Genomic DNA, 12,586 nt, shown 5'->3' with positions numbered 1-12,586 from the left:
TGAAAATAACCCAAATGTTGATGCACCCAAAAAATCCAGTAATACTTAAAAAATACCTTGAAAAAGGTTATAAGGCTAAATAATTCTTCTAGCATAGAAAAAACATTTAGCAAGTGAACCTATGGTCCATATAGTAAGTCGTCTGTGAACTTCGTCTTGTCCTGTGAATTGTCAATATATTGATAAATGGTTATATTTAAAAAAAAAAAAAAACAATGTTGGTAAGCGTCCAGTTGTGGACCCTTCGGTAAAGGCATTTCAGTCTTTATAGACACACAATAATTTTCGTTATACTAAAAATTAGGCAAATAATCGAAATGTTAAACATTTCGTGTACTTTATCCAGTAAGCCTTAGCTAGAAATACAATAAATGCGTTACAGGCATTAAAATTAAGCAAGCTTAGATATTCTAGTGGCACATAATAAGTATAAAATATCCTTTAAAATACTCTGACAAATAGTTGTGAGTTGTCTGAGATCAAAATTTTCAAGCCCTCTCTCCTGCATAAATAGGCTCTAGAATTCACTAAGCCTCAAAATAATATTGGGTACATAAAATAAAAAGCAGATGGAGAGTGGTGCTGATCGCATCATCTCCAAAATAGCAAAAACAAAAGTATATAGAGCTCTATCTGGTATATTTAGAAAACTTTTACCTAGTATAGCAGTAACAAAATACTCAGCAAACTCTAAAATAAACAAACTTTCCTACGTGGCAGGCGTAACCTGCCCTAAATAAATACATATAGAAATACAGAACCAAAAATAGCATAGTGGAAATCAGTAAACCCTAATAATAATAATAATATATTCTGTGGCTTACATTTTAGCTAAAAGTACTTTTTTTTAGTGTTTTTGAAAAAATTAAATAAATACTAAACTCTAAGTTAAAAATTTGTAAATGTATATATGATACAAAACAAAATAAATAAAAATTAATACATACCCTGCAAAAAATCAATAAAAAAGTTGAAAACCTCTCTTTGTGCATCCGAAATATAATAACAAATCCTTCCTGACTAGATTAAATTGTGTTATTTGAGTAATATTAAGCCTAAACTTGTAAAATAAACGGGTAAAACTTGACGAAACACACTTCATGTGTACAAAATATAATTCAAAACACATCTAAATTGTGTTATTTGAGTAAACTAGAGAATAATCCTGTAAACTTGGAAAAAATCTCTCTCTCTCTCTCTCTCTCTCTCTCTCTCTCTGTATGTGTGTGAGTGTGTGTGTGTGTGTCTTTGAGAGTCCAAAATGTAATAAAAACACGTTCAAATCGTGTTATTTGAGTAAATATTAGGCTAAACTTGTAAAATAAACAAATAAAAGTTGAGAACACACACTCTGTGTGTCGAAAATGTAACTAAAAGTCTTTCTTGAACAGATTGAATTGTGTTATTTTGGTAATAATAAGCCTAAACTTGTGAAATAAACAGATAGAAATTGAGATCACACACTCTGTGTGTCGAAAATATAACTAAAAGTCTTTCCTGAACAGATTGAATTGTGTTATTTTGGTAATAATAAGCCTAAACTTGTGAAATAAACAGATAGAAGTTGAGAACACACACTTTGTGTGTCGAAAATGTAACTAAAAGTCTTTCCTGAACAGATAGAATTGTGTTATTTGAGTAAAAAATAGGCATAAACTTGTAAATAATGAATTAAAAGTTGAAAAAATCTCTTTGTAAATACAAAATTTAATAAAAAATGTTGCCTGAATAGTACAAATAGTGTTATTTTGGTAAAAATTAACATAAAGTTGTAAAATAATAAGTTAAAAGTTGAAAAAATGTCTTTGCGAGTCCAAAATTTAATAAAAAATGTTGCCTGATTAGTACAAATAGTGTTATTTTGGTAAAAAATTAATATAAAGTTGTAAAATAATAAGTTAAACGTAGAAAAAAATGTCTTTGTGAGTCCAAAATTTAATAAAAAATGTTGCTTGAATAGTACAAATAGTGTTATTTTGGTAAAAAATTAACTTAAAGTTGTAAAATAATAAGTTAAAAGTTGAAAAAATGTCTTTGTGAGTCCAAAATTTAATAAAAGTGTTGCCTGATTAGTACAAATAGTGTTATTTTGGTAAAAATAAGGATAAGCTGTGAAAATGTTTGACATAAAGTCAAAGTTTGGTAAAAAATAAACTCAAAATTAAGTTAAATAGCACACAGTAACATACATTTACTACCTAAATCAATAATCAAAGGGTCCTAGGTTCGTTACCCCGTGATAAAAGCAAATGGTGAAAACTGTAGGCCCCGTCCCTAATAGCTCTCCCTTCTTCATAGTACAGATAAAAAAACCCTGCGCTAAAGCGTCCTGTGCCTTGAAGGCAAACCTGAGCGGAATATTAATTGGCGGCGGAAACCGCATAGCTTCAGAGATTTGACCCTTGCTGCGCATTCTCAGACATCCTTTGTTGTCTGGTTGAATACCTCCCCTGCCCTACAGTATTGCATAGCTTTCCCCTGTTATTGCGTACTGGTTAACCTTGAAAAAACCGGTTCTGAAAACCTACCGACGCGATCTCTGATTGGTCAATCAGGTTCTTCCTTTGTTCTGACGTTGTGACGTCATTTGACCTTGAGCGCGCTTCCCCAAAATTCCTTTCTTCTCTACCTGCGCTGAATATTAATTCATTCTCTCTGTCTGGCATCAGAGCGGAGTCGAGATTCAGAGACAGTATTCTGTCTAGCGTGTTGCACCATCGTGTTTCATAACATGATGAAATTATTACATAGTACTAATTAATAATATTACATATCTCGGGTTCGAGTACCGGGACCGTCCCCAATCGTAATTGGACCTGTACCATTAACACCTTTCATAGCGGTTCATAAACCATAGAAAACTTATTTTCAATATTATAAACATTAATTATTATAGTTTCATACATTACATACTTTGCAGTAATGAATATAAAACCATATGCATAGCATTTAGTACCTCTAATTACCTTCTATATACATATTTTTCATAAAATAAATAAATATATATTCATAAAAAGTTATAAACATGCAAACACATAAAGGTAAAGTACTCTAAGTACTTGCTAATGAATTCTAAGTACGTGCGAATTAATTAAAACCCGTGCAAATTAGTTATAAATACGTGCAAATGAATTGCGAATATTAAATAGCGATTGACGTTGGCGGGGTCAACCTCTACTTATTAGATCTAAGGAATAAACTGAATCAACAAATGAAACAAAAACCTATTCTCTCAAGGGGTTCTGATTCGATCCCCCTTTTAACGCATATTGCAAGTTCGGATCAAAATTTAAACTCTAAGTGCAGCTCCGATTAGCGTGCCTTGAACACAAAGCTGACTTAAATCAAACTTTAAAAAAAATTATCTAGCCTGTTCAACTTGGTGATAAAAGACAGAATATTTGAGTCTTCAAAAATATTACGCATAGTACAGTGGAATCCATGAGTATTACCGTACAAATTATCCCATCACCATGTTCGTTCACTTTATTTGACCCAATAAGAGCTTCAAGAATTTTTTTTTTTTTTTTAAAAAAAAGCTGCTGACAACTTCTGCACGAGCATACATAAGAATCCATCGCTTAAAAACACATACGTAGGATACAAGAGAAAAATTAATGAAAATAGTCATGGACAATTTGCCGAGCAATACTAGTGGATCCCACTGTACACATATCCAAAAGCCTGGTAGTTGGGAGGGGCGTGGATCCGCACCTGCATCACTTCAAAGTACAAGAAATTGAACGAAAAAGAGCTTCGCATTCGAACAATACGGTATGAAGAGATAGCACAGGTTTTGAACCCAGCATACGCCACTGCTTTCTGCATATTTTAACCTAGCTGGAAAATTTTCCAATTGATTCCTAAAGCCAATATGAGTTTTTAGACACACTATTTTAACTGATTGGTCTATCGAAACCGATTGGTCAATTGTAACGCATTGGTTTCTATTGGAAAGTATTTTATTGTTTTCAATATATTGCTTATAATTTTTTTATATAGAGAGTTGTAAATGCAATGGAGAAATAATTTAAAACAACTAACATTAATCTCCCGTAAAGCATGTGGAATTTGAAACTTCCACATACAAAAATTTTCCAAATATATGCACACGTTTTTAACTCTGTAGCATCATTGTGTTTAACACACTTATAGAAAATCGAAAAACATGCTGCTTCAGTCATAAATTGAAATGTTGTTCTTCCTTTATACATGCGAAAACAGCAATAAATGAAGTTAAACAAAGAATCTGACCCACGACACCTGAAAAAGTGACAAACAAACAAAACACTGTCGAGATTTACTTAGTTGATCAAAAGCTTGCTCATTTTTCCAATTCCATTACATACACATAAGAATAAGCATGGAAATTCCATATTGCAAGAAACAGGAACTAATGTGAATATTTATTCCAACTCTGCTTTAACATTGAGTTAGTTAAGAAAGAGTTCTTCTTTGGTATTACGATTAAGATAAATCTGACTTCAGTAGTATGCATTAGAATTCAGAAGAAATTTAGTTCAAGTGTGCTGTTTTTCCAATGAACTTCTAAATCACAGGAAATTTGGTGTCAAGAATTAAACTACCTATGCTTTGAGTCAATAAATGAATTTATAATATATTGATTCTACAATATATACAAGCTCACAATTGATTTTCAAATTGGTTTCAGTTGAGATTCCGAATGAAAGCAATACATTCCGATAGCTATATTAGGTATCTGATAGAATCAGATTCATTCCAATTGAAACCAATTCAATCCAATTGCAATTTCAATTGGGACCAATAGAAAATACCAGCTAAACACATTTTTGTTATCGATTACACGAGAAACCTTCAATGAAAATAAAGTTTGATTAGCCATTCTATAGCGCTATAATGTAAAACTTAGAGGGCATCCAAATTACGAACGAATTTTTTTCTCTCTTGGAACACAAGGAGGGTGGCGCCGCCACCGGAAAAGTTTGACAATGAACAGCCCCACACCCCTTTCTTGCAGTGCAATGAATGTGGTAAGGAAACACAGCTCCCACAGACACTGGAGAAGGGGAAGCGAGAGGAGAAAACAAATGACTGTGCACTTTAGTTTGCGAGTTTGCAGAGGGAAATCTTATCTTGGTAAGCTGTATCTTCTACCTGGGATTGAACCAAGTACCATTGATTACAACGCGACAGAGTTACAACCGTATTATCGGGGAAGCCCAAGATAAAATTATTATAAAGTACATTAAACCACGTTTCTAAACTCTGTCCCAGGATTCTATGGAGCAAGCGAACGAATACAAGTGTGCGCAAGTAGTGACTAGTAATGGCTCGGCGAATGAACGCGTTAGAGGGGAAGGAAGGGGAAATGTAGCTGCAGCTATCGGCCGTTTATAGCAGCGCGCACTGATTTGTTCCCTTTCTCCCCTTCTCTACCGTTATGCACGGCCTTGCTCCACAGATTCCCGAGGCAGAGTGTAGATGGCTCTTGTGTTTAAATTAAGAAATTCTTACTTGTCAAAATCAGCATGTACAATAATCCTGGCTGCTCTCCCCGTTTGTCCGGATTTACCATAAGGAAGAAAATTTATTTTGCCAGCCACAATCTGAAAGAGAACACAGAAAATATGCAATCGACGGCAATGCATATTTCCACAAGGCTGATTAAATTTGGTTACATACGAGGCATAGTCAAAAAGTAACTTTAATATATAGCAGTACAAATCATAATAATGTTGTGCAGTAGATAGTTGCACATCACATATAAATTAGATATATAATGCTCTTCTGTTGTACATACCAGAACGCACAGTCTGATGGGTAATGTGACGTCGGGGAGAGACCGCAGTCAAGCAGCGGGCTGTAATGCGTTTTTTTGGGTAGTGACGGTGCAAAATCAACAGAAATTTGTCTTAGGATGAAGGCATAGTATGGGGATTCCTGTGTGTCGCTTCAGTATGTTTATGAGTGGTAGAAAGTTCAGACTGTCAATGACGCATCTCGTTCCGGTCAGTCGTGCATTGTGATAATGCTCACGTTCTTCTTGGATTGTAAACATTACAACATTACTGGAACATTACATGCACAGAGGAGGCAATGTTAACAGTGAATCAGAACCACTTGAAACCTGCAATCAGGTAAAAACGTCGCGGATTGCCCAGTTCTGGTGCTCTCTTGTAGCAAGATAACGCGAGTCCACACACAACAGTGTAAAGAATTACGAAACTTCGTTTGGATCTATCTACCATATCCTGCATATTCTACGGACCTTGCGCCGGGCTTGGCCTCCTTAAAGAGGCATTAGGCGGCAAGAAGTTCCAAAGAGGTAAATCAGGTGGTACATGAGTGGTTACGCAGCCAGTCGGAATATTTTTCTCTCGTGGAATCCGGCCTTAGCGAAACTCTGGCACACCTGCATTAAACGTGGTAGAGACTGTTAAGAAGTGATTAATTGTTTCAATCCTATTGTTTATATTCTGCTAATTTTTTAAAAAAATATTATGGTTATTTCTTGGCTCTCCTGTGTGTATTAATTGTTCTTCTCAAGAACTACTTTATAATAATTACATGAAAAAAAATTCTGATTACATTTCACTGAAATGCCTCCGTCACACAGACTTTGCTGCTTTGACAGGAAGACGAATCAATTTACCTTCAGACTTTAAAACTTCAAAATTTTCAATTCTTATTTAATAAAATAAAATTAACAAAACTTTCTATTTCTACTTTCAGAAACGTTCAAGTATCGTATCATAAGTCTCTCTCTAATTTCTTTTCAGTGCATACATACAACATGTTCACTCTTTCAATAATTCTCTGATACTGATCAATAGGGTTCTAATAGTTATGCATATTGCATATGCTAATGCATATCAGTTTCTCTGCAGAGAGGTTGTGGTTTTATGGAGTCAAATGCCTTGGAATAATCAAGGAGTACCAGGAATGTAATTTTACCATATCCAACACCTTGGCTATGTCGTCAACAACACTAACTAAAGTAGTTGCTGTACTGTGCTGTTTCTTGAAGCCTGATTGGCGTGGAGAATAGTGGTTATGGGTGATCTAAGATCGGAATTTTTCTGGCCTTGTCCCCGCATAAAGTGGCTCCGGGGCTTACCCAGCCTTAAATCAATGGATACCTGGGGGCAACCCTGGGGAGAAGAAGTGGCCGAAGCATGGTGCTGATTACATCACCTCCAAAATGGCCAAGATCGAGAATGTGTGGGGGCCCTACCCACACATCCCCTAAATGTACCTTCATGACATGGTGCTATATGCACAAGGAACTTTACCTTATATTTTAAACGTTTTTTGATAATGTATAGTTAAGAGTTATATTTACAAACTTCTTGCATAATTTAGAGCCAAATAGCGAATACCTACTAAAATTGTATTTACGTCTGTGCGTTGGACGTATCGATTAAAACCCCATACAGGGTTGTTAGGGATCTTATTCTAGGCTATGCCAACCTAAAGCTACTCGCTTATGTGAGAGGTACTTTTATAGCATTGGGTAACACCCCTAACAAATGAAGGTAACTCGTGAAACATTTACGCTTTAAAACACTTCCTTTGACTGGACTGGCAGGGTCATGATGTAAGAGAAAAGGATGGTCGTTGCCTCTGGTTCTAGATGTGAAGATCGTCTCCGCCGGTTCTCCTGTGCAGGCACGGTCCCTGAAATTAAACTCTTGATGGCGTACCACTCCTAGTTGTAATTCTTTTGCGTATCAATCGATACTACGACTCCGTACTCTAAGACAATCGTATTATACGATATGACCTCGACATCTTTTCACGCGATCTATTTAAGCGAGATTCAAATTTCCGAACGTTAGCCGGCTGTGCATGTTCTATCCTGCCTGCACCCAACCTTTCTCCGAGTTAATGCTGACTTTTTGTTTTATTTCCTACTATTTCTTGTTAAACTCCCGTGCCTGCTGTTTCTTCATCTTTGGAGGTCGGCGGCGTTATACGGTATTGTCCTAATAAAAGAACATCCTATATCCTTCAGTCATTACTGTTTATTCTCCACTTTTCTTACAAAACAAGGAAACACGACTTCCTTCGTCGTTCTCGTGGGAACACTTAACTACTCTTTTTGAAAGAAACAACAGTGCAACAGTCTATAGATGATCTTGAACTTCACGTGTCAGGAAGGTATGGCTACCTTAAGATATTGGCTAATTGTATCTTGTGAACTATAGAGCGACCACAAGGAAAGAAACCTTGGACGAAAAGTCCCCGCGCAGATTTCCCTTCTTCCGTTCAGCTCGGGCCATAAGGAAGCATGGTCCACTCTCCCCCTTTCCTCCACGCGGGAGTACGGTGCACAGGAGTCGCGGGTCTGCGCAGGTTGTTTTGCTTGTGGTTCCACTGCCACACGGGGGATTCATGACGCGCCTGCGTCATGGGAATTTTTGGGGTTGACAAAAATTCATAGTTTACCTACCAATTCTACTACATATCTTCACACAAAAAAGAAGAATCGTATCATTTGATTGATTTGTTATTTATTTTTAGTTATGCTTATTAGATGTTCAGCATGTACTTCATGGTTTAACAACTTCGACAAGAATACTAACTATTTCCTGTAGCAAACATGAAAGTTAGCCGTACGTTTTCATTCATTAGTCTTTTAATTTCAACTGCCATGAAAGGTTTCGAATGTCATGCGCCTTTCGATTGTTGGAATCTCGGCTAGTGGTAAAAAATGCCTGGTGTTTTCTTTCAGTTTTAGTGTCTGATAGTTTTAGGCACGATTTGTTTCGCTTTTATGTGTTCCTTTCCTATACGACTGACTGGATAATTGTAAAATATTATCAGTTTTCCTTGTCTAAAGCTTACGTGTTTCGAAAATTTAATTTTAAAAAAATGATATCAAATTATCCACATTCAAACAAAAATCCATTGCTGCGTGTTCATCCAAACTATAATTGTGTGTGAGGGGGAGGGGTTATGATGAACAATTCTTTCTGGGGGGATTTTGATGAACGACTTTGAGGGGGATGGGCACCCCTGGGAAGTAGAGTAAGTTTCTTTTCTGGGTATCATAATATTCTTACCGAAAACAGGAGTTTCAAGGTTGAAATTTTGAGATATCAAGTACAATTATGATATGTAAGGAATGTAAATTTTTCTTTCATGTATTTCATGTATAACTGAAAAAGAGAACAAATATATGTTTGCATGTAGGGTTTTTGCTGTAACTGAAAGAACATTTTACAGGTAGATAAGGGGATAGATCCCCCGAAGAATGCAAATTGGCCATATGTGCCGACGCACCCAGCAATGTTAATTCAATCAATCATCCTCAGTTTTTAACCTGGGTAAGGAGATTTTTTTAGTCCTGGTAGACGCATGTTGACTTTTATCTATGGGAAGGGGCTTGACCTCATATAATGTGACGGAATAAAATAGCCTATGTGTTGACGCTTTCAAAATTTAAATTCAGTCAGTCAGTCAGTGAGTAAAAGAGAACATTTTTAAAAGATAAGATGTTTTTAAAGTGCATATTTATTCGCATATTTTGTACCTTTTAGTCCATATTTGCATGCACATTTTAGGTAAGGTATCTGAACCCAACAACCCAACATGGCCTGTTTGCTGTTTCCAAGTAATTACAAGGTTAATTCAACAGATGGCGTTAGAATGTTATTTAAAGTGTCCGAATAACGTGATTGAACCAGTTGGCTGTACCTATGTTGCAGTAACTTGAGGACAAAGAAGCAAAATAGCTGAACTACATGATCTAATATTGCATATGGAAGTTATTACTTACTGCATCACTAAGCCCTGCGTCAGGTCAACCTTGCAGCAGGTTTTAGCATATGTAGATCCAAACGTGCGCGCAAGAATATAGTTCCACTGAGACGGGTTCTATTCCGACACAACTGCATACTTGCAAGAAAACAGTTATTTAATTTGTAATATACAGACAAAATAATACATTGATTAGCAGGTATGGACTTAATTGGTTGCAATCACTGTGCAGACGAACTTAGAACCGCAGATTCGCCAACTCGAATCTGTAATGCGTTGAAGAGACATTGAAACTTTAGAGCGAGTCGAGCGAGACTGAATGCGTTGCAGAGCGCGTGAAATCGCTGATACCAGTGTTGCACCTCCCACTATTTTAACCCTATGTTTATTGTAGAGCGGCGAGAATGGCTGAATCTCCTGTTCAGCGCGCGGTTTTACCCGAATGTTATTTTGGGCTTCATCCGAAAGGAAATGTTCTTCAAAGTCAAGCAAGTTGTTTTAAATGCATAATCCTCCTTGCGGCAACAAGATCAAAGTAAAACAGGGCGTGAGGTGATTTGCCGTCAATGTGCACACGAATTGTATCACGGGTGTTGAATGATTTGCGGTTTGAGTTTAGCAAGAGGAAACGATTGTTTGTTGTTTGACGACAAAAGAATCTCCGCGGTATTAAAATATATCGCAGTGAGAAGAAACATGTTTATTATTTGGACGAGACGTCCTTCAACTCGGTGAGTGGGGGAAGGGGGAATAAACCATGGAAGGATACCACCATGCAAAACCACCGCCAGGGCTGAAGAAACCGACGATGAGGGGAAGGGGGAGGCTTATTGTTTCACCCACTGGCGGCAATGAAAGCTTTGTTGAAGGCGCATATTTACTGTTCCGCGCAAAGAAAGGGAAGGGTGATTATCAGCAACAAATAGACAGACCAAGATTTGAATCCTGGTTTAGTGAAGTGATTCATAAATTGAAACCAGAGTAATAGCGACAGACAATGCACCTGATTGTATATATCACCAATAACAAATCATGCTTTTTTGGTGGTACAACTTGAAGTGCGTGTGTCTTACAGTAACGGATGTATTGCGAACGAAGCAACCAAGTTTTTCATAAATCTATTTCTTTCTAAACCAAAAACAATAATTTGTCATTAAATTCAAGAGGGGCCTATCGTTGTTTACTTTTATCTTTGTTTATTTTTATTTTTGCGTGCTCGAAATATACACACATGCTCTCATGTTTAGAAGTTGTTTCGCTCTTATATTAATGACACATTTATTAAATAATATATGCGCAGAAAGTACTTTTAAAATGTTATGTTTCAGGAGACAAAGAGAAGCAAAAATACAATCCACTTGACATGCATGCGGGTTTTGATGTGTTGTGCGGTTGGCAATACTGTAGATTTTCTCAGTGTCTCCGATGTAAGCAGCTCGGCGGTTGAGGAAAGACTGGCACGGAAGATTCTGAGCTCAGTTCTCGCGCGGATTGATACATAAAACCTGCTGCAAAGTTAACCTGACGCTTGGCTTAGTCCATATTATGATAGCTCATAATTTGTACTTTACAACAATGTACTTAGTTTACACTTTCATCTAAAGCCCTGATTATAACGAAGTAAAAAAGAACACTATGTAAGGTAGACTCAATACGGCCTACATAGGAATATATCTTGAAAAACATACGCAAATGTGACATTTGTTACTTTTATGTTCACCTAGAATATGTGAGTCACTAAGGATGATGAAGGACCTCTCATTAGCCTAGACTGTGATGTGTAATCCATGGTCTTCTGGTGACAAGTTATGACATGTCACATCCTTGTTGTCTTGTGAACGATGATATTTCCTTATGTAATGGCATTATGTCGTTTTGTAAATAAAACATAAGTGTATCAATATACTTATCTACCTATAACATTGTGCTACATTCTTTACATTTTGTATTGCAATTTTTGATGTGAAAGAACAAAATATATTACTAGGCCACAAGGGATACATATGTACTCAATAGCCTATGGCCTAAACGTTACTTTTTAATAAAATCTTCCCTGCGCCCATGGTATTATTTAGAACGGACTCCAATTTTCAATAAACGTCAAAAAATGTTGCCTCTTTTGAATTGTACCATTAGTTTTACCTTTCTGACTTTGTACGACATTAGAAACAATCGAAAACCTTAGGTAGGCCATATTGGGTTCAGGTACTGATCGTTTATTATTACTCCAAACTGATAAAACTTCAAACATTTTCGTTAGAGGTGGAATTATTTTTCAAAACAGTTGGAAAAAAAGAAGCAAGCCTAAATTTGATAAATTTATTTCCACAATACGCGTCTTTTTTGTTGTTGTTGTTGTTTTAAAAAATGAAAGGCGTTAGAGATACGTATAAGAGAACAGAAAATCGCAAAACTTTACCTTCCAATCAAGGCAAATCCATTATGAAAACATTATGAACCAAGATATTCTTACCGAAAATAATTATGAAAGGAGAGGAAATTACTCTCGAATTAACGAGGCAAATGGAATTTAATAATATTTCCGATTTGATGAAAGGTTCACTCATTTTTTTTTTTCAAATTACTTGGTCAATTTTTTTATCCTTTCTTCAGCCAATCATAATATCAATTAAGAGATCCAGGAATTTGACTCCAGGAAAAGCATTATGTAAATATCATACGACCCACTGTTCGATAGACGAATATATATCTTCTATAGCTCAATATGTTTGCATGGTTCAGCTTTGTGTAATTAAAACAGCGAAATGTTTCTTCCAAATATTTTCTAAAATTCTAGTTTGTGTCATTTATCTTTTGATGTAAGAACTCATTTGTCTATGTA

At 36.1% G+C, this 12,586-nt stretch overlaps 1 protein-coding gene across 2 annotated transcripts in view; it reads right to left on the bottom strand.

The window, feature by feature from the left end:
* Nucleotides 1-12,586, bottom strand: part of LOC145988225 (trypsin V-B-like) — a 61,531-nt gene that overhangs the window by 24,554 nt on the left and 24,391 nt on the right. For both annotated transcript variants that reach the window (XM_083123071.1, XM_083123072.1), the window contains one exon: nucleotides 5,497-5,588. In XM_083123071.1, the coding sequence (XP_082979197.1) occupies nucleotides 5,497-5,588 (92 nt within the window). The remainder of the gene's footprint in view (nucleotides 1-5,496; nucleotides 5,589-12,586) is intronic.

This window comes from Lepisma saccharinum, chromosome 5, assembly GCF_977018435.1.
Source record: "Lepisma saccharinum chromosome 5, izLepSacc3.1, whole genome shotgun sequence".
NCBI classification, from domain to species: domain Eukaryota; kingdom Metazoa; phylum Arthropoda; class Insecta; order Zygentoma; family Lepismatidae; genus Lepisma; species Lepisma saccharinum.
Note: the sequence above shows the minus strand (reverse complement) of the source record. Positions and strands in the feature narration are given on the sequence as shown.